This window comes from Alosa alosa, chromosome 20, assembly GCF_017589495.1.
Source record: "Alosa alosa isolate M-15738 ecotype Scorff River chromosome 20, AALO_Geno_1.1, whole genome shotgun sequence".
NCBI classification, from domain to species: Eukaryota; Metazoa; Chordata; class Actinopteri; order Clupeiformes; family Clupeidae; genus Alosa; species Alosa alosa.
The window spans coordinates 20,508,211-20,531,594 of record NC_063208.1 but is presented as its reverse complement, the minus strand read 5'-3'; the positions used below and the strand labels follow the sequence as shown (position 1 = coordinate 20,531,594).

Below are 23,384 nucleotides of genomic sequence, written 5' to 3'. Positions count from 1 at the left end.
TTCCCCCAAAACTTTACAAATCTGTAGCAATACAGAAAAATATATGTACAAGAACCCTTTTTTTAAAAGTAATAATGCAGCAGATCCAACTTTGGCACTCAACGAATCACTACCTTGTCAGTACTTCAGAAGCACTTACAGTGCATTTTCTGTAGCTCCGCTTTCATCCCAAATCAGTGTTTTGTTTATTTTACTTTTTTTTCAAAAAAAAAAAAAAAAAAAAAAAAACAACGCCCAACAATACTTGCAACGTTCCTACAGCATCCTGGAAACATTACGCGCAGGCTAAGATGGTGAGAGTGCAAGAGTGAAATCATTGGTTCCAAAAATACAATATTTAATATTCAACCTCTTTCTCTCTCCTTCCTTTCTCCTTTCTCCCTCTTCTGTGCAAATGACAGCGGCAACAATCGTCACCTGCAAGGGAGAAGAAATAGTACCATCATTAAAATTTTCACAGTTGGGAACACACATTCACAAGTGCCCTGATAATCCCAAAAGGGAATGAAACGGCTTTTCCTGTGCCAATAACTTTCAGACTGTTTCAAGCCCCGCCTGGTTACTAGGGCAGATCATGAAATGATTGGACGATTACAAAGTGTCAGATTAAAGTGTAAAGAAAGCAACTGTCCACTGTAACTAAAATATTTTTAAATAACATCTTGATATAAGATGAGCATTGTTAAAATTGAAGGAAAGTAAATATGCCTACAAGCAAAACTACTTTTATTAGGATGGTGCTTGTTGTTGTTCCAAAACATCAATATTATTCAGTTGTTTTGCTGGAGAGCACAAGTCATACACTTTAATGCAGTTGGATGCTTTCATCTGCAGTTCTCTCTCTATACCCATGAGGATTAACATCCTTATTTCAAAGTCTCTGTTGGTAAAGCACAGTACACAAGAAACTGTAGATCTATTTCAGTTTTGTTAAACAAAAAAAATCCAAACATCATGCGAGAATTCATTTATATTGGCAGTAATCTTTACCAGTAATCTGTAATGACAAATGTACTCTTGACCTGTACTTGTTACGTAATCTGGGAACAATCAAGCGCCTTTTATATTAACAGTGGATCATTTTATGTTTCATCACATAATTGACCAACCCAGCTGTTCCATTCACTAAAGCAATCACGGTCAAGTACTGGGCATGAGAGCCATAGAGAACATTGAAGGCCTGCATCTACAATTCCAAATTAACCATGTCTTTTACAACAAAACAGGAGGAAGGTGGCCTCCTTTTTCACAAGGTCTGATGCCAATTTTGGGATCTGCACACTTACCTCTTTAAAGTCTCTTCTCTTCTGGGGATTCCTTCGCCACCTAATCAGTGTCTGAGACCAGCTCTTGAGTCACTCCTCCAGCATTTCTTCTCATGGGATCCTGCACCCAGCTTCCACAATCCCCTCTCCCACCGCCATTTTGACCGCCGTTTCTACCTAGGTCTGGCATGCTGTGGCCCAGTGTGTTGGCAAACCATTCCTTGATCTCTTGGCTGTTGAATTTGGCACAATCCCTCAGCCCTGGAGTGTCATCCAGCACAGTTATCTTTGCTTCTTGACAACGCTGAATGACCTTGTTCCCACTGCGATCTGCAGTCAAAGGCAACCCCTGGCCATTCGGTCCGCTGCTGTGCGACTTATGGCTCAACTCCGGCCAGTCCAGAGTTCCGTTGCGGAGCTCAGACCGACTGTCTTTGAACCAGCGGACGATATCTGTACGAGCCAAGCCAATCTGGCTTTCCAGCATGTTGTACTCCTCAGGTGATGGCCACTGGGTTTGGACAAACACATCTTTTAGAAGTCCAAGAGATTTGCCATCCAGGTGCAGGGGGGAGCTGAGGGGCGCAATGATTGGACGGAGTGGGCTCATGGGTGGCCCTCCTGGCTTGTGTGCTCCATTAAGGGCCGCATTCTGTTTTGTTGTTGTTGCTGTTGCTGCTGCTGCCTCTTCTCCAAAGCATCCAGCCTCTTTGCTCCCATGGAGTTGAGCAGGGCCTGTTCAAGGTTGTCTCGCAAGGCTCTGCGTTCAAGAAACCAGCTGTCAATCTCCTCCCTGGAGAGCCTGGTGACAGTGGCCAGGCTTTCCACTTCACCATGAGAGGGGAAGCTGTTTCTTTGAAAGCTCTCCTCCATGATCTTCAGCTGCTCAGTGGTCTTCCCCTTCACCCTCTCCAGAAGTGGAAACTGAGTAGGGACGGGCTTTGGCCTCTCCTTCGGCACCAAGTCGTTCTTCATGTGCAGAGAGCCATTGAGACAGCCCTGGTCACGGAGCCAACTCTTCACCTCACCCCGAGAGACGCCGTTAGCTTCCTTAACGTCTGAATGTCTGCTTTCCCCTTTCGGCTCTGCAGGCTGTTCTTTTGGCAGCCTGCTCTCCAGTGAAAATGTAGGGGCCAGTGGTAGTGTCTTACTAGGACCTCGTGCAGTCTGAATGATTGTTGGTCTTTTCATTTGAGGCACTGCCAGCGGAGGTGCCATAGGTAACTTCACATCAGAAGGCAAAAAAGTAGAAGGTAAGAATTTATCTTTGGGGATGACTGGAAGGGAAGGTGTGTGATTTTTAATCTGGGGTGCGACTACAGATCGTTTTATTTCCATGGAGAATGCAGGTGACATGGTGAGTCTTTCTTTGGGCAGCATTAGAGGAGGGGGCATGGGCAGCCTCTCTTTAGAAGCCACAAGAGGAAGAGCCACGGGTGGTTTTCCTTTCAGGGACACGATGGGGGCAACCATGGACCTCTTAATTTCAGGAACAAAAAACAGAGAAGACAGAGGTCTCTTGATCTCTGGAGGCACTGGGGGTGGTGCCATAGGCAGCCTTTCTTTCGGGGGAGGGGGTGGGGGTGCCATGGGTAATTTCTCTTTGGGGTCATCCGCAGGGGGCAACATAGCCCGCTTTACTTCTGCGGGCAAGGAAGGAGCAGCCAAAGGCCTTTTGAGAGACTGCACATGACTCACCGTTGTCACAGTAACAGAAGCTGATGTGAGGGACGTTCGATTTGCAGTGGTAGTCAGCATCTGGCCTGAATGTCTGAGGGCACTGCCAGAGGCCGTCTGTGCAAGGGACTGGATGCTTCTCGCCTGCTCTCTGAAAGAGTCAGGTAAAACTGTGAAGGTGTGGTGAACAGGTGGCATGGAGCCGTTGAACATCTTCTTACGGGCCTCCTCCACTTCTTCTGGTGACCAGGTGATTCCTTGTTTTAATCTCTGGGTGGTGAACCACACTTTGATTTGCTCCTCTGGGTGCTTGGAGGCAGCAGTTAACCAGGAGAGCTCAGCATGAGTAGGATAGGGAAACTTGTTGAAGGATGTGATTAGGATGGCATTATTGTCCAGCAAGGGATTGTATTTGGTGGTGTTCAGCGGAACAGCGATTTTTGGTACAGAGTTTAAGTTGGGGGGCCTCTGAAGTAAAGGCATAACATGTGAGAGTCCTTGCAGTATTGTCGGGTCAGGAATTAATACAGTGCCGTTCACGTTTACAGCAGTGATCTGATCCTTTGACATTAGGTTTTCTAAATGCTTCTGCAATTCGTTGCCTTGGCCAAAAATGTGCTTCTCCTCTGCTTTTGGCTTAGCAGCTTTCACTGTGGTTGATTTGCTTAGAGTGAAATCTGGAACACCACTCGCAGTTTCTGTGTCCTCATTGTCAAGGTCAACTGAATTGTGTACACCTTCGATTGTCTGTTCAAGAACAGTCTGGTTGTTGAGTTTGATTCTCTTAAACTTAAAGTTGCTCTGGCCAGGGTGGTACGTCTCGTTGTGCTCCGTGAGGGAGTCGAATTTCTTCGTGCTGAAGTTGCATACAGCGCATAAGTACAGTGGGTTGAGAATCACATTGGGGTGGGTCGTGTCCACATGCTCTTTGAAGTCACTCAGGTTCTGGGTCGAGAAAGGACAATACTTGCACTCGTAGCCTCCGTGCTGCTTCTGCTGGGGCTTCTGTGCTGGTTCCCTCAGCAGCTCTTCTTCCTCCTCCACCTCCTCCTCCTCCTCCACGGTCTCCTTCTCCTGGGGCTGGATGCTCTGTTCCTCCAAAGGGGTGCTTGGTGGCCGCCTCCAGTCCTCCCGTTGGGAAGACGTGCACTCCACCAAGTCATCCGTTGGGGCCTCCTCGATTTCCGTCGCACCGGCCTCTTCGATGGTGTCGCTCACACGGATCATGCAGGGTGTGGAAGACTTCCTTCGGCTGGACATCGCTGCTGGAGTTTGGCTGGGGCTGATCAGGACACAGCCTGACAGGAGGGAGGGGCGTGGAGTGTATCCAGGTGGGATCTTGGAAGTGAAGTCCTGTTTGTGAGCAGGACTCGCACTCCTCTGTTGTCCTCAGTCGGCACTGGAATCTCCTGCTGACAGGGAACGTCAGCTGCAACAGGGGACTTCATGAGACTTCATTACAGACAGCGATGACCTGAGGAGAGGTAGCAGAAAAGAAAAAAAAACTATTAGTAGAGACACCTTTGTTTACCATGTCATGTGAAAAACAAAAGCCTTTTAAATAATAGTTTTAGTCAAAGCATTCCTGAGACTGTTCATTGGCAGAGCTTATAGACAAAACCATATGTAGAGTCTTGCCCTGTAATGCAGGAATGGTGTAACCATTGTGTTCACTATTACAGAGACTGAGAAAGGTCGTTGAGTTTGTTGGAAGGGAGTGCAAACATTCCATCGTGCTGGCCAATGCAACTCAGCAGAAGACCGAAGATTTATCAACAAGGTGCATAGCTTGATTTTGAATTAAGTACAAAATGAAAAAGAGAAAGGGGAGACTGCATGTTTTGAAAGACTTTGAATTGAAAACAGTAAAAGAAGACAAGAGGGAGGAGGAAAAGGAGAGAGAAAGAATACAAATCAACTATGGAAAATGACTGTGCAGACTCCCTGATTTTTTTTAGAGAGAGAAAGTGAGACAAGCACGAAGTACGAGTAGATCGAAGTGTCAGACAACACTGATGCTACGCCTCCTTGGAGAGTACAGTGCTGTTGAGGCTCATCTGTCTCTTTATGGGACTAGATCACGTATTACACTTGCCTGTCATGACCCCCGGCAGGCAAAGACCATTTCTCTTCTCTTACAAAAGCTAAGAGTATCAATATTCTCCTTCAGGTAACCGCCCTGATGTACTCTCATATTTTAATGTGAGTCAAAAATCCCTTTAAAATCAGTTTGCGTCTGACCAACAACTCGCCCAGCATCTAGTCAAGTATTCCCTGCACATAGATGGGTTTTATCATCGGAGAGGAACTGCGGAGAATATGTCCCTAATGAAGTGAAGTGACTGAAACGCCCTTTGAAGAAGCTGAAATCCTGTCTACATATTGAATGGCATTTCCAGCTGCCTAAAAAGACGGGCAGAAAAAAAAATGACAAACAGTTTTAATATCGATCTCTTCAGGCACACCCTCCATTAAATTAAACAGATTTGCCTTATTAAAAATGTAGACAAAAAAAAATTAAGCTGGGCTTCATTTCCATGCTGTTGTTATGGCAACAGCAGAGACAGCGAGGTGCCCTTCTGTTACCTCGCCGCTGCATATTAACGATTTCTTCTCGCAGGTACTAATTAGGCAGGGCTGGCGGTGGCTGAGCCGAGTGGCACTGGGCGGACAGACGATGGCAGTGGGGACATCGGCAGACCCATCACACCGATCCGTTCCGCTTGATCCGCGATGCTCGCATGGGCAGGCCTCGTCGCGCCACGGCGGCGGGGCTCGGCTGATAAAACATGCATGAGCCTCCGTCTCGTGTCCTCAGCTCACTCCGAGCTCCGGTTCGGACGGCGAGGGAGGGGAGGAGAAACGCAGACGGCTTCACGTGCAGGGCAGCGATCCATCAAGCAGCAGCGGAGGCAGCGGCAATAGGTTCTCTACTCTATACCCAGTCCCCACCACGCAAGAAAGAAAAGAAAAAGAAAGAAAAACCACACACACAAACATCCATTCTGATTCATGAAAACGACAGCAGTTGGAGCGTTTTCACATAAAAGCCTGTCAGAGCAGGGTAACCTACACTTGAAAGCCTGAAAGTTTCACTCTTCTTTTCTGGAGCACAGATGAGAGATATCCTGTTGGGGGAGGCTGATCACCCACAAGACAGCCCACTGAATGCTGTGTCGAAATTTTATATATTTAAATACATAGACGGCGATTTGGGCTGCTTCTGAAAGTCGTGAAAGGATCTGATAAAATGATAGGTTGGTCCTCTCCTGTGCCAAGTGAAGGAACAAACACAATGAATCACTCTGGATGATCAATGCACTGCACAGGGAGAAGAGACTGGGTAAAGCTCCCAAAGGGAGTCACTAGTGACTCACTCGGACATACGCATACAGTGAAAACACACACACACACACACACACACACACACACACACAGAGATATGCAGCGGGCCAAGGCCAGCAATGTATCCAGTCCCATTTAAAAGGAAGAGAAGGAAGGAAAAACGAAATGGGAAGGAATAGGTAGGATGATGGAAAAAGATACCAGGACAGATGAACACTGGGGACACCGAAGGAGCGGAATTTAGAAAAGAAGGGCGGAGAGAAATAACGAGGTAGAGACAGTGTGTCGGCAAACACATCAATCTAGCTTTATGCAAATTAGCGCCAGACACACAAATACGGACTGAGCAATTTAACACTTTCATTGCAACCCTTGTGCAACGTAAAACCATCAGCCTACAAATGCTTTTTTGATGGCAGATACAATGCAATTATCTTCCCATTTCTGATAAATGTTCAACTTGCTGGCTCCAAAGGCCTCATTCAGGCAGGGAATAAGGACATGAAAGCGCTACCTTCTGAAAACCCACTCTTGCTAAAACAAAAGCTACAATTACAAGGACAGGTTTTGTGTTTTCTGTCTCCACAGAATGGGCAGCGAACTCATTCAAAAATATGATTTAAATTGAATGTTTGCATTCCCACAAAAAATGGATCATGTGGTTCCCCACTCCCGGTGGAGTTATTTTCATATCAAAAGGTGTTGAGTACTGCATAGTATCAGAGAGCTCTTTGTGGCATTGAACCCCACAGAGGGGTTTCCTCAAGCGTACGCACATGCGGGCCACAGCAAACGGATAAAGCTTGTTTCCTTTTTGCCTAAACGCTTTCTAACGAGCTGCTCTACTCCTGTCGTGATTTAGGAGAGAGAGAAAGAAAGATAGAGAGAGAGAGAGAGAGAGAAAGAGAGAGAGAGGGAGAGGCCCAATCTCTTTTTTACCCCACCTCCAATAATAAAGCGCTCGGTCTCAATAGGGACGGCTGAATTTGAATGAGTGCAGAATTAATTTAAATCTCATCAAACCACCCTCTAATACCTTATCTGTTCTGCACGGAGACAACGGGCCGTAATCGCATTAAGGCCGTCTTTGGTGTTTGGTGAGGCTCTGTGGCTCAAGGCACCGAGGGGAGAGAGGAGGGCTGCTCCTGTTACCTTCTATGGCAGAAGACGAGAGGGGAGCTATGCAACGGGATGTTGTCGTTGGCCACTCCGGGACGAGCTCCTCCAATCCCATCTAAAGCGGTAAAGGAGAGCGGGCCAGTATATGGATACGAGGGTTTCATGGGGTGGGGGGAGCTAAAATAATACGGTTGGCTACCCAGTGTTGGTTTTGTGCATAGCTGGAGGTGGGTTGGAGTATGGTGAGGCGGGGTGGTTGGTTGGTTGGAGTAAGGGCGGAGGGGAGCGGTGTGTAGATTTCATGGCAATTCACTGATGAGCTGTTAAGGCCTCCCCAAGGTTTGCAACACCTCAGAAATCAGTTTCCATTAAGGCAATTTCAAACTTAATGGCAGATTTGGGTCTGAGCTCCTGAGGAGAAAAACGCGCACGCCAGCGGAGCCCGCGTGCAGCGCAAACGAGTTGCCGTGGCAACAGCCACATGACAGGTACAATTTGTTACGTTTTCTCTCAGGTGCTTTGATGGCAAATGCTCGCCTCCCTCAGGTCTCTCGGAGTCGGGGTGTTTAGAAAGTGCCTCTCAAAACAACGAATTACACCAACTCCACAGTAACACAAACACTGAGCAACAGCAATTTGGTGTCAGAGAGAAAAAAAAAAGAGATTAAAAACAAAACAAAAACAACAAAAAAGAAGCTCATCAAACATAGCTGTCACCGTGTTTCCCCTTGTTTGATGGCATCGTGTAAAAGAGACCGCTTAGAGAAAGTTTTGCTTTGAAATAGCAAAGCATCTCACAGTACAACAGGCTCTAGAGACCCAAACTTGGACTGGACTCTTTAAAAAAAAATCCCCCTAAAATATGAGCAGAGAAGGGGAATGAAGCCAGTGTCACCTCGCGCCCACCTGTGAACAGGGTTGGGGAGGAAGACGAGGGCACACCAGAGGGACCACAGTGTCCAGTCCACTCCAGTCCCGACTCCATCTTGTTTGATGAAAAGAAAGAAAAAAAAACCTCCACACATTAAAGACGTTTACTTGCTGATGCCGGCCAAGCTAGGAAATTGTTTGGCTGCACATCCTGTGCTGCTTGTTTAAGCTCCGATTTGGAAAACGCCAATTTTTTTTTTTCAAGCTTTCCCGCCTCACACCCCAGCAGACAAAGAGAGCATTGATCCATTTACATTGTGGTGAGCGTGGCTCATGGCGGCGAGGCTAAACAATGGCAGAGACGAGCAGAGAGACAGGCGCTGCTCTGACCGCCACTGACCGGAGAAGAAAGGCTAAAATAATAAACCTGAGGGATTCTGTACAGGGGGAAAATATAACATCCATATACACACACACACACACAGATAGACAGACAGACAGAGACACACACACTAACTCACTCACTCACTCACTCACACACACACTTACACAGAGAAAGTGATATAGAAGAGAACACAGCCCTGGGCTGGTTTAGTGATCTGGTTGTTAATAGTGGAGTGCTTTACTAACTGCTGGTAAAAAACACAGTGATTATGTTCCTTGGAGTGGTGAATGTGACGCCGAGGGAACTGCATTAAAAGGCATGGGGCTGTCTGTTAAATCAATCTGTGCGTAGCCCAGCTGCCGTCGCGCGTGCGCGCACATACACACCCCGCTCTCTGTGGCTCAGCGTGTGGGATGTCCAGCAGGAACAGAACCCTGCCGAGTGGACTCCCATGGCTTACTTCCCAGAGAGTTCAGAGACGCAAGTTCCTACTGGCGAATCAGGGAGAGGGGAGAGGGAGTGGGAGGAGGTTGGAGACCGAGACTGGGAGAGAGGGAAAAGGGGAGGGAGGGAGTGGGAGGGGGAGAGAGAGAAGTAATGGGAAGAAGAGAGAGAGAGGGTGCCGCTGACCAGCGATAGAGAGATTTTGGAGGAGGGGTGTATTCGTGTTGCTATACTGTACACCAGTACTGCCTTCTGACGTGGCACAAGATGGGCCATTTGGCAAAGCCAAAATATGTAACCATAATACTGGTTCTACCGGTTTCAACAGCTGGCACACAACAGCCCCATCTTAACTGTAATAATATATGTCGCATGAGCCCCAGTCTTCTAGATTGTAGCCACATGCTTTTATAAATCAATACTTTAAAAAAATAAACCAAGTTGGAAAGACAAAGAATCCACAAAATAGCTACAAGCTATCGAACCTGGCAACCGAGTGTGAATACTGATTTAATTAAAGCAGTATGAGGAGGCCCATATTAAGAAGGGCTCTTTCTCCCAGAAAGTCTTATAATCTAGGTGCCTATCTGGTGCCTAGTCCCGATGTTCTCAGACATGAGGAGACAGTTTGCTGGTGCTCCTTGAAAAGTCCCTAACTAGACTAATGCGATGTTGAGGTGATAACATTCCTCATTTAGATGCACGCTTAACTTGGCTGACGTACACACACAAACTCCAAGCGCTGGCTGTCTGGACGACCCTCCCAGAGGCATCACATTGTGCTAGAACGTTACACACAGTGCCAGGGCGACCTGGGGAGAATTATGCATACTTTGCCATGCTGTTGGTCCCACGATGGACATAGATGTCGTGATGAAATGTTATGCGTCATGAAAGTCGCCTAGGGTGGCTTATTTCTAGAGTTTTTCACTCCCTGTCTGAGACAAGCTCAAAAGGCTGACAGGAGACAGCCTCTCACAGGCAGCTGAGTTGAGCGGACAAAATCTAAGTGATGGCCTACAGGAAGAAACTGTTTTTTCTTTTAAAGAAAAAGAGAGTATAGACAGAATACACTCTTCGAAGAAAACAGGGAGACAGTTGCAGGAAACCAGAAAGAGATGTTCACAGGGAGACTATTTAAGGGCATGAGAATCACAGCTTCCCTGCACCATACAGCACCTGGTTGTATAAGTGATTCAGCACAAAATACATCAGAATGCAGAGCTCTGCACTGCAAGCTCCGAAAATGAAAAACACAGACGCTGAATTTACAATTGAATGCAACCAGACAGAAAACTTGCTTCACAGAGGCCAACATGCCTAGGCTCAACTTTGATTAGACAAGGGTCACCTCCCTTTGGCTCAGAGATCGATATCGGATGGAGGAGGGAGGGGGGCGTGAGCGGGAGAGAGGGGTAGACATTTTGTCTCTTCAAAAGACCCTGGGAGTCACGCTCCTCTGGCCCAAATCTCTGCCAGAGAGAGAGAGAGAGAGAGAGAGAGAGAGAGAGAGAGAGAGAGAGAGAGAGAGAGAGAGAGAGAGAGAGAGAGAGAAAGACAGAAAGAAAGAAAGACTGAAAGAAAGACAGAAAGAAAGAAATGGAGAGAAGAAAAAAAGAAACACACAAAAATCTCTGAGCGAGACAAATGAATTATGCCATTAGGCGTGACAGAAAGGGAAACTTCCCTTCGTGGAGCTACTCTCCAGACGAGGACCTACGCTGCTGAATGCAAGTGAGGATCAAAGACGAAACCACCACAGTGTAATGACCCCCAGTGCCACTCCACTGCACACACCACACACACACACCTCCCAGATGGGTCCTGCTGCTACGGTAAAACACTTTTGATGATAAAAAAAAGAAAAAGAAAGCAAAAAAACAAAAAAAAACAAGAACGAATTTATTAACATGGAGAGGAATTCAGCTGAGGTCCAACCATAATATTGACTTGGGTGAAAGCGAGACCATGGGTGAATGGGGATTCAATGCTTCAGCAGCCTTCCCTAAGCACAGCAGAGCCTGGGTGTGGACCGGCAAGAATAACACACCACTGAACTTCTCCCCTAAGGTCATCACGCTGGAGTCGTCTGGAGGTGCGCTGTGGAGCACTGGGAGCACGAGAGGATGGGGGTCAAGGTTCAAGAGGGGGCATTCGATCTCACCAGCCCCGCTTTCCAAGTGAATAAAAAAGGAGGCTTTACATGACTCATTCTGAGCGAGGAGCACAAGACCACACTCATCATGCGGTCCCCAATCAATTGAAATGCTCCCGACCTCAAAAACAGCCTCTCCCATTGCCCCTGAGCATGTTTAGGGATACTGAATTCACACGCTAGCTGGAGGAAAACAAATCATAACGACATGCAGTGTCCAGGAATTAGTTCCATCTCTGGCATCCGAGGGAGGCATTTTTAGGCAAAGTAACTTTACCCTTGCAACCATCTTGCATGCTCAATGAGTTTGTGCGTGCAAGTATGCACCAATATCCCCCACCCCCTCCCACCGATGCTGTGAATAACACACATTCCTCATGCCCCCTCGGATCGCACTGGTCAGTATGGGCGTATCTCATGGCAACCCTGTGCTAGCCGCGGGCTCGGCCGCAGATTACATCAGTATTCCACATCACTCTCGCATCAAGGTTCCGCCACTGACCCCCAGCCAGCCACGACTGTCGCTCTAGAAAGGGAGGAGGGGAGACAACGAGGAGAGGAGAACAAGAGACAGGCGACGAGGAAAGGGAACAAGAGCAGAGAGGAAGACATGAAAAAGCATTACAAAGAAGAAGTGAGGAAAGGTCTTAGGCAAGCAGGAAAATGTGGAAAGGGGGCATTGGGAGAGATGGAGGGGAGACAGAGGAAGAATAGAAGAGCCAGGCGGAAGAGAGGAGCATCGGAGGAATGGAGTGAAGGAAGAAAGGGAGGAGAGGAGAGGAAAGGGGCACAGGGGCCGAGTGTACTCACTGCACTTCCGCGGAGGGGAGGGGCTTCCCTGGGGGAAGGCCTCCTGTCTCGCTGCGGTTCCGGCTCCACTCTCCCGCTCGGCCCGCGCCCTCCCTCAACTGTCTGCTCCAGCAGCACTCTGGGTAGCCTCCTCTGGAATCTGAGACCAGACAAGAATGTCAGCAGGAAGGTGTGTGCTTGTGTGAGAGTGAGTGAGTGAGTGAGTGATGAGAGAGTGAGTGAGGAATGAGAGAGTGTGTGTGTGTGAGAGAATGGAGGAGTATGGATGTGTGTGAGAATGGAGGAGTATGGATGTGTGTGTGTGTGTGTGTGTGTGTGTGTGTGTGTGTGTGTGTGTGTGTGTGTGTACACACTAGATGGGATGGGGGGTGCAGAGTCAAAGCCCAAAAGAAGAGGGAAGAAAAAAAAAACAGAGAGGGCCCTGAAACTGCACCGCTTTTGTGTTTGCCGAAAAAATAGAAGGTTGTTACCTTGGAAACCTGTGGTGGAAGAGAAAGGGGCTGTACAAATTGGGAAGGTTACTTGAATGACAACCACCACCTGTGATGGAGGCCAGTGTTTGGTTGTGTCTTATTTCTCTGAATGCACCATCATAGCTGTTCCCTGTGCCAACACTTCTTTTGCACAGCACTTTTTTTTTCTATAGGCACATACATGAACTACTGCCATGCAAGAAACTTTTACATGAAATGTCTCACTGGTCCCCGAGTCGGACATCAGCTCATTAAACTACTATATGGGGTAACAATTTGGGCCATTCTAGATTTAACCCACTTTAGTTTGGGTACCATTTCCATGATGATAGGTCAATAAAATCTCTTCCAGTAATGATACTCTGCAAATCTCTGTCCATTGAAAATTTACAACAGGACATGCATTCCGACAAAGGATTTGCTTAGGATAGCCTAATTTTAAGAGGCTTGCTGAGCTATGTGAATAATATCCAGCTCTTAAAATGGCAGAGGAGTTTCAAAAAGGCCCCCTGACTGATGGAGGGTATTACGATTCAATTACATAATATTATATAATACAGCACAACAATACATAATGCTTTTAGTTGGGAGCTACAGGGCTGTGAATTCCCTGGCAGCGGGACACATGAGGGAGAATCTCCTGCAGATGACATCACCGCTTAGGGCCATGGCGGAGGATTTCAAAAGTGCCTCATCCCTCGCCAGTGACCTCACACGCGACCACCTGGAGCAGCTGGTTTACTCGCCCCGCAGAACGGTGCGGAGACGAGCCGTGCACCAGGCTCTTGCCAATCCGCCGCCCGGCTAAAACATGGCTGTCACACCTCATTAGCTCGGTTAAAAGTGCGTCAGTGTTTCCAGCTGAAATATGGGCCTGACATGTCTGACAGGAATGTTATCGCACAAGTATGGAGGGCATGGAGGTGGTAGCTAGGTGCATAGGCATACAGTACTCCAAAATGGCCGACGTACTCTCTCTCTCTCCCTCTCTCATGACTGCAGTACCCTAATTTATGTCATATGACTATCTGCCAACCAGCACTGACTGCACACAGCTAACACCTCTCCTCTGAGAGGAGGACCCTAAAATGTCTGCCTGAACAGAACCAGGCCTTTCACAGCAAGGGCCAGGGCCATAGGCTACACAGAGCCACACACTATCAGCTGATAACAAACAACTCAAAAAGCTACGGTGAGAAGAAGCAGTGCCGGCGATTAGCCAAGTTAGATCCTCAGAACTCAAAAGAGTGTACCATGGCATAGAGGCAGCTGGTCAGGAGCAAACAAGCTCCAGGCTGCAGAGGAGTTTGTCTGCCAGAGCAACAGGTTTTACCTCGTCTTTTCTCATTTTCAGCCACACTGCAAAATCTACTTCTGGTAAAATATTTGCATATACTGTAGGAACAGCCATGTGGTGTGAAGATCTATGGTATGATTTGGTGGCATCATATGATTTTGGCTCCACATTAAAAGAGCCTGCATTTGCATGCCATTTGATTGTAATCAATACTTTGACAGAGAGAGAGAGAGAGAAAAAAAAAAACAGGCAACGGACATATGGAAAAAGAGGCAAAAGTTATGTCCTTGACCAGCCAACCAACAATAACCTGGCCAGAGCTTATCTTAAATTAGTATGAGAAAGCAACAGCACTTCACTTCAGGTGCATCTAACACTTCTCACATCAGGATTTCTGTTCGGCCAATGTACAGAACAGACAGCACTAGTTCCTTTCCTGCATTCTCGCACTGGAATGTGTCCTTTGTGTTTTCTTTCAAACACCAAAATCCCATGCATGTTAGCTTCTAATTAGGAGGACTGTGACGCAGCATTATAGGCAGGTGGCTGTGAACCAAACTGCTTTCCCTGAGCTGCGGCTGGTGAGCGGTCTTATTGTGTGCGCATTCTCATTCTGTGGCTTTGGGGAGCACATTGTTTGTATTTGCGCCACATGACTTGCACATTTTGGCAAAAAAATGGCACCATTGCACAACAGTCCTCCAGAACACATGTAAACGGTGAATTATGCAAGCAGGAAATTCAAATGAGATGCAGATGAATGAATTCCTTGAGTTTGGACCAAAGATTTCAAACCCTCTCCTCCTTTTCACAACAAAGTCAATGGTGGTTCATTTACTTGCATTAAGGAGTTTTTCCCCTTTACCAAATACCATACTTTCAAGCCGAAACATTTCTTTGAAACACCAAAGACTTCCTGCTTGGTAGGATGCTGCCAAAGCTGAACTGCCTAGACAAGTTCTCACATACGCCATTTGCCAGATTCACAGACACAAACAAGTTCTCTACCGGTCTGATCTATATATATACACACACACACATAAACACACATCCACACCCAACATACTGTGGAGCCATTATATACTTCCACTGAAAAAGAAATGTACACACACAGCTGGCAAACACACGCACGCATGCACGCAGGCAGGCACACACACCAGTTGTTGTCTGCCATAAACTACGAGCTGACGTCAGCCTCTGCCATGAGTTCTCATGTAAAGGCCTGGGTCATCTGAGGACATGGAGAGGGCAGAATGACACACGTCTGTTCCCTTTTGACATCACACATCCATGACTCATTCCAAAGAAGAATCTCTCTCTTTTTTGTCCTTTTCCTTCACATCACCGCTTGCCAGAGGCTAAGGTAGACCAACATCGTGCAGTCTGCCACTTGCAATTCAAGCACTAGCCTAGTTTATACATTGAATGCTTGTAGATGCAGAGATATATGACAGGATGTCACTCTACATACTTTGCCACACGGAGCTGATTAAGATCATCTGATGGTTTGTTGACTGAAAAAGACGCCTTACATTACAAACAAACAAACTGAATTAATATTTAGATGTAACGTATAGCTCAGCGTCTGGTTCAGTATAATAAAATGACGGACCCCATCACCCAGGACAGACATTTGGCGGGATAACAGCCTCTTATAAAAACCATGTGAAAAAATAGGCGTTGCATAGGTATATATATATCTGGAACTTACAGTGGAAAATAAACTGTTGCTAGCTGCATGGATGGGTATAGGTATATATATCAGACAGGGGATAAAAGACCTAAAATATAGAAAGGTCATTAAACCCGGCAATAGTTACATGTTATGATCAAAACGATTAACGTTATGGAGTAGTAACGTTACTTCTCTTCACCACTCCACCATGAAGTCCGCTTAGTCCAAATGCACATATGGCTAACTTTAAGTGAAGAGCAGTTTAAGGCTGAGGCATAATGACCTAATTAATCTCCAGCGTAATTTAATATATTAATGAGATTTAGTTAAAACTGATCATTAACTACAGCCATTACTAACGCTTAAAAAGGTGCCACCAAACCCCTTTTGGCTAACGCTGAGGACAACATAAATCTAACGTTCGTTGGCAATCGCACTCCCGATATCAGACTCCATTTTACCACTAAATTGCCATTGAAACTAGTTAGAAAGCGGGGTGCCGCGGTAATGCCTCTGTTAAAAAATATCTGCGCAATCTTTCTGGCGAAGTCTTTACCGTGCATACAATCACTGTAGGAGTGGGACTCTGACCCACCAAACTGTTCATCTAAGAAAGACGAACTGGACTCGGTACATCTGACCACTTTAGGGGAAAGTAGCGAGTTGACGTTAGCTGAAACAAACTTTCTGTCATCAATGCACACCGTTATCCAACACCTGCGAGACGCAAATAACTTCGTCTGCAACAACTGTAGATCTTCACGTAGCAACATTAACAGTTCACGTTATATAAATGACAGCAGCTGACCATGCTAGCAGCTAACGTTAGCTAACGCCATGTTGAGAAGTAAGGCCGTATTCCCATTAATGTACATTGAACAACATGAAAACAGATAGCTAACTTAACATGTTAACATGCAACTAAGACCGCAAGTGACAAAGTAGCAATAGCGGCAAAGTGCAGTTCGGCCAGAGGGGGGCTAGTTAACGGGTTGGCTAGCAAGACGCTAACATTAAACTAAACTGAAATGCTGGCGACAACACGGTCCTGCCAGCGGATCCAGGTGTCTACTGGCTAATAGCGAAGGACAATAAAAGTTAACTGTTAACTGTATTTTATGTTGACATGGTCATATTAAAGTTACTTTACAGTGCATTTAATGAAAAATAGCGCGTCGTCGGCATAGTATACAGCTACTCTAAAAAGCGGAATGTCAAGGCTTGGCTTAGAGTTAGCAAGGTGATTTTGGTGGTACAGTAACGTTAGTGGAGACAGTGTGGCTGCGCGCGGCAATGATGGAAGAGTCGCTATCTAAAGACGCGAACCAGGCAAGCCAGTCGGTTAGCTTGCTCGCTACCAGACGGTACAACTTCGCTTTACCCAATTGTTTTTGTCATTATGCTTTAAAAGACATACAATATAGAAGTTAAGCGAATCCTTACCAGTCGCCCGTGCCTCTGGTGCTGTAAGGACAAACTGAGGATAATTTCCACAAGAATGGAATTCTCATGAGGACCACTACTACGCATAAACAATTGGTAATCCTAAAGATTCTGGCGAAACCTAAAGACAACAGTAGAAAAAGTCGTCGTGCATGAGAGATCTACGACGAAAACCACATGATCATTTACGTCAGCATATATTTACATACGACACCAAAAGTATTTTCATTCAAGTACCAGAGAAATATAGGTTATTCATAAAACAAGAACGAGTCCAACTCACATAGAGGAACATAATTACCATGTTTCATTTGCAGATGGGGTAGAAGCTTTGGTCTTTACCTACTCCTTATATAAGTTGACGATTTATTGGAAATGTATTCATTCTCAAGTATTTGTTAATTTGTTATTATAGGCTACAATGTGATTTAATAATTATATAAGTCTAATTTCTGCTACCATCTATAGCCTAACCGATATGAGCCTCGTGCACGACATCTAGCCAGCATTTGTCTCTGTGCTCAACCAATGGCTTGCAATTAAGCAGATATAGTGGACTTTGAATATTGAAGAGATTTCTGATTCACATCTACAAACGCGGAAACGCAATTCCATACAGTGTGCATAGGCTATAGTGTAGGCTATAATAACGCAAACAGTGCTTAAACTGCTTAATATTTTTCGTCTGATGCATGTAGGCATAAACCTGAATGATCTAAATCCAAATAAAGACAACATCGTTGACAAGCATGAGCATCGTGACATGTAAAGTATATTCACCCTAAACGTTGTAGTCTACCTAAATACAGTGGTGGCCACACAGCAACCACGGAATCCAAAACACAGAGAACAGTGACATCTCCTGTCCATGTCGACTATGTGAGGCCCATTTATCTCCATTAAGTGCCATATTTTTGCACTTCAATATGAAAGAGGTGGCTTTTCAAAATCACTGTGTGGGATTGTAAGAATGCTGAGCATTCTCTTAAAATATTTCCCTTCAATGCACTATTCCACTAAAGGCTATGTAGGCTAGACATAGGCTATGCCTCTCACAGCCTGATAGCCTGTGTAGGCTATGCACTGGTAAGGGCATCTCCAGAATTTCTTCAGTTTTACCAGTGACCCCTAATTAAACTGAGATGAGAAAGGCCAAACAATAATTTAACTCCTGATGAGATTATAAGAGTTGCCTTTTCTATTTTGTAATGGAGAACATTAATTACTCTGTGTGTGTGTGTGTGTGTGTGTGTGTGTGTGTTTGTGTGTGCACACACATGTGTGTGGCTGAGGTATATCAGAGAGAATTCCACACACTCCTTTGCAGCAGTGGATGGCTCACCCTGTGCATTATGCATGAGGCAAAACTGGACCGCCACGGTGTCTGGGCACATTTACATACAAATGAGCTGAGAATTCATTATTAATAACTCTTCCACTATCTCCATCTGAGTGTTGTGTCTTTACTTTACGCTTGTTCATGTACTAGATGCCAATTATCATTGCCACCCAGAGAATTTACGGCGAGTGTGTTAGCTCAGTAGGCTATTCCCAGATATCTCCTGCACTGACTTGTACCCATTAGATCTATACTATTTTAATTTTCCACAATTTGCCTCATCAGTCACGTGTGCACACCAAAAATATTATGCTAAAGTTTGTTCACTCTTATTATAACTTTTATACATGTTGTTGTTGTCTCCTTGTTGTTTGTTGTTGTTGTTGTGAGTAATACTTCAATCTCATCATGCTGTCAGCAAGTTTCATCTTCATTAAGCTGACTGATTAAATTGTGAGCTGAGTAAAAGAACACATTTTAGACAAATATCATAGACGTGTGGGATTGTCAGATAGGACACCTGATTGGGGCATTATTATGATCCATAATTTAGACATATAAATCCAAGGCTGCCACTTTTAATATTTTGTGATGAAATATTCTTGTTGTCTATTAGCAACTGTTTTACTTTAGACTGTGCAGAACAATATGAAATGTTTTTGTTGCTGCATATGTCAGTGATAACATCAGCAAATATTCCCCTGTTGCTCATTTATTTTTGGAATGACTGACCTTAAACAAAGAAAATTGAATTAGGGATGGCTGGAAATAAATTGATATCACATGACTCCAGATTTCCCATACAGATGGCGACGTTTCTGTTTTGTTTGAGAACCTGGGCTGTCCCTCTATTTTCTGTTTGTACAAATGTTATTGCGGGGATGGGGGACTCCCCTAAGTCAGGTGGTTGTGTACAGTCCAGTTCCATAGGTTGAGTTTTTTCAATAGCTGTAATCACAAGTCGCTACCAATTACATATTGATTGCCGAGTTGTGAAGTGAGGTGCTGGTTGACGTCAGAGGAAATGGGTTTGTTTCTGTTGTACCTGTTTTTACCACCAGGGGGCAATGTAAGCTCACTGTCATGGAGAGGTCAGTCACCTCATTTGACTCCACTCGAAAAAAGGAATCCTTAGTCAAGAATTGGAGAACAAACAAGAACGTGTCAGCGCTTGCAAATATGAGTTTGTTACCATTATATATACGCCTATATAATGCACATCTGATGATTTATCAGTTTTATATATACATGTATAGATATTGGCCACATATGAAACTCATATGTGAGTGTGTGTACATACAGTATATACAGTACAAGTCAAAGTCTGGACACACCTATTTATTTATGGCAGTTATATAATAGTTTTTACATTACAATAGACCTGAAAACACACATAGGGTTATGTAGTTCAGAAACAAAAGTCTAAAGAAAGCTTGGGCTCTTCAAAGCTATGTTTGCTATGAGGACATCATTTCACACTCTTGGCATTCTCTCAACCAACCCTAGACACTGGGAGTAGTTTTCCTGAAGGAGTTATACATGTTGGCTCCTTTTCGCTCCTTTATCGAGAAGAATTAGGTGACCATCACATGAAATTGGTTATGATGATACCAATAGTGTGCAAAGCAGTCATGAAGCTATGGATTCTACTTTGAAAAATATGAATCATGAAACATACTTTGTTTTCATCAATTAAAAAAAATGAAATTATGTTTGATGTATTAGATTCTTCAAAATAGCCTCATATACCCTGGTTTTTTTTTTAAACCCCGTCCACCTACATCTGAATAATTTAGCAGTTTACACACACACACACACAGTTTGTTGAAGACTTGATTGATTGATTAATTGATTTTATTTTGACCAGATGTAAAATATGAAACAGTACTCTGTGTCATACATTAAAATACATAAATAGTCAGGGATGACACAATGAAGCCCAAAGACTTATTTCCATTGTAGTCCCTAAGGGCAGGGGGAAAGGACAAGTGGCAGCATAACACACATCAATCAGTATCATCATCATCATCGGCGGACACTCGAGGTCGAGTATGTCGGTCCTCCTTCTTGGTCCTTATGGGTCTTCAGGTGGGCGAAGAGGCCAATCCTGGACCCGCATATTTTGGGGCAATGTGGGCATGGGTGGGCAGTAGCGCTTGTGGGGCAGACTAAGGACATGGATTACTGGAACCATGTGTTGTGGTCTGATGAGACCAAGATAAACTATTTGGTTCAGATGGTGTCAAGCGTGTTTGGCGGAGACCAGGTGAGAAGTACAAAGACAAGGGTTTCTTGCCTACTGTAACAGTCAAGCATGGTGGTGGGAGTGTCATGGTCTAGGGCTGCATGAGTGCTGCCGGCACTGGGGAGCTACAGTTCATTGAGGGAACCATGAATGCACTGTGACATACTAAAGCAGAGCATGATCCCCTCCCCTCGGAACCTGGGCCGCAGGGCAGTATTCCAACATGATAACGACCCCAAACACACCTGGGTCATTCCACATCAATTCAACCAGGGTCCACGCACTTAGGTCTCAAAAAATTACAAGGTGTACCTATGTTACCCAGGAGACATAGTGTTTTGTACATTTATGTAAGATCAATACTTTCCAAGATACGGCCAGTTTTACGAGGGGAGGGGGGTGTCGATTTTGTTCGGCCCATTGTGCAAGAACTAAACCATGTAGGAGGCTCAAATTTTGCATGCTGGTACATAAATAGGAATAGTATAAAGCAAAATTGTCATCATAGCTGTCCCTCAAAGTTGATCAAAATGTTATTGGAGTTTTTGGCTGGGCTGTTTGGCTATTTAGGCCATAAGAAGACATATTTGTACTCAACATAGGCTCTTGATTTATGTTCCTTAAGTAGAAGCACTCTCACAAAAAGCAATGAACAGAAAATAAAAACACCAATTTGACTTGTCTTATGCTAATCTTTCTTTTTTTTTCCACCCTGAATATGGTCAAAATGCACCATTGAGATCAATATGTTTTATAAAGTGCCACCTGTGTTTGTATAGAGTAACCTGTGGTAACCTGGTAACCTATGAGTGGAAGAGGATTCCAGTGGCAACCTGTGAAGCTCTGGTGAACTCCATGCCCAAGAGGGTTAAGCCAGTGCTGGAAAATAATGGTGGCCACACAAAATATTGACACTTTGGGCCCAATTTGGATATTTTCACTTGTGAGGAACAGGAAGGAGCCATCCCTAAATTGTCCAAAATCTCTTGGTTGAGGCTGAAGCATTCATAGTTCCTTTTATTGGAACTAAGGGGCCAAGCCCAGCTTGGGGATAACCCCTTCCTGTTCCAACATGACTGTGCACCAGTGCACAAAGCAAGGTCCATAAAGACATGGATTACAGAGTTTGGTGTGGATGAACTTGACTGGCCTGCACAGAGTCCTAACCTCAACCCGATAGAACAACTTTGGGATGAATTAGGAGACTGAGAGCCAGGCCTTCTTGTCCAACATCAGTGTGTGACCTCACAAATGCGCTTCTGGAAGAATGGTCAAAAATTCCCATAAACACACTCCTAAACCTTGTGGAAAGCCTTCCCAGAAAAGCTGCAAAGGGTGAACCGACGTCATATTAAACCCTATATGGATTAAAAATGGGATGTCACTTAAGTTCATATGCTAGTCATATATTAAACATTTACATGTAGGTGGACAGGGGCTATACAAGCAAGCCAAAGTGCTTCTGAGTATGTGTGCATTTGAAATGTGGGTACACACATGCACACACCTCCCTGGATGCCTATTATCGGCATTATCTGCATTAATATAGCCAGCTGTAAACAAGTATTCATTCATTCATAGTTGTTTAGTTTACTCTTAAATTGACCAGCTTCATTATAAGACACTACTCCCAAAGGTCTATTCATTGTGCAGCTTGTATTGTTGCTCAGATGTGTTCACTGTGTTCTCCCAATCTCTTGTTTTACATAATTATCATAATTCCACTAGAGACAATAGGTTAATGAATGGTTTCACCTCCAAACCTTTGTGAATGACAGCCAGTTTACTTTGAGTGGTATTACTTCATGGACACTCAGATGTGTGTGTGTGTGTGTGTGTGTGTGTGTGTGTGTGTGTGTTTGCTGCACTAATGCTATAAAGTGCAGCAACTACTTTCAAGACTGTCCTGTGTGAGTGTGTAAGAGAGACCGACTAATAAGATCCCTAAAGATTGCAGTGTCTAGAAATGAACACAAGGGGGCAACCTCTGTACATTTCAAGCAGAGCCGTACATACATTTCTAGATACATATATATATATATATATATATATATATATATATATATACATAAACATACACACTTTATTTTCATGACTATTTACATTGTAGATTCATCAAAACTAAACACATGTGGAATTATGTACTTAACAAAAAAGTGTGAAAACTGAAAATATGTCTTATATTCTAGTTATCAATAAAGTATCTATCTATCTTTCTTCAAAGTTGCTATTTTTTTTTTTTATTTAATACCATATTCAGCAAGTCATAACTTGACAAATATTCATCTGTGGGCCCAATAACTTTGCATTCATTTATAGTGTAGATGCCTTCATTGAGAATCTACAAATAGTCATGAAAATAAAGAATTCGCATTGAAATGAGAAGGTGTGTCCAAACTTCTGGCCTGCACTGTAATATATATATATATATATATATATATATACGGCTCTGATTTCAAGGTGAAGATATGGAGTAGGCTACCTTCAACCTTTAACCTTTCAAAATGTAACCATATGTGAATGGATACACATACACAGGTACAGAGAGAGAGAGAGAGAGAGAGAGAGAGAGAGGAATCTAATTACAATACCCTTCACCCTCTTTTGGAGCAAACCTTAACCCTAACCCTAGGGTAGAAATTCACAGGAATAAAACAGTACATGAAAGGAAAACACATCAGGAGTCTGTATCATCACATTTGCACAGTGAGCGGTATCTGCATCCCAACATAATAATGCACCTGTACAATTATATAGGAAGTGGACTAGCAAGTCTTTGAGAGTTTTCACAGAGGGCGTTGGAGGGAAACATCTGCCACAATGTATCCCTCTTCATCATTTG

General features: G+C 44.5%; 1 protein-coding gene across 1 annotated transcript; it reads right to left on the bottom strand.

Moving 5' to 3' along the window:
• Nucleotides 1–208: 208 nt before the first annotated feature.
• On the bottom strand, nucleotides 209–15,481 carry LOC125285280 (zinc fingers and homeoboxes protein 2-like). The gene is given in 5 exon segments (XM_048229659.1): nucleotides 209–417; nucleotides 1,287–1,922; nucleotides 1,925–4,416; nucleotides 12,071–12,209; nucleotides 12,541–15,481. Coding segments are annotated over 2 exon segments (2,874 nt in total). The 5' UTR covers nucleotides 4,203–4,416; nucleotides 12,071–12,209; nucleotides 12,541–15,481; the 3' UTR covers nucleotides 209–417; nucleotides 1,287–1,326.
• Between the last annotated feature and the right edge of the window lie 7,903 nt (nucleotides 15,482–23,384).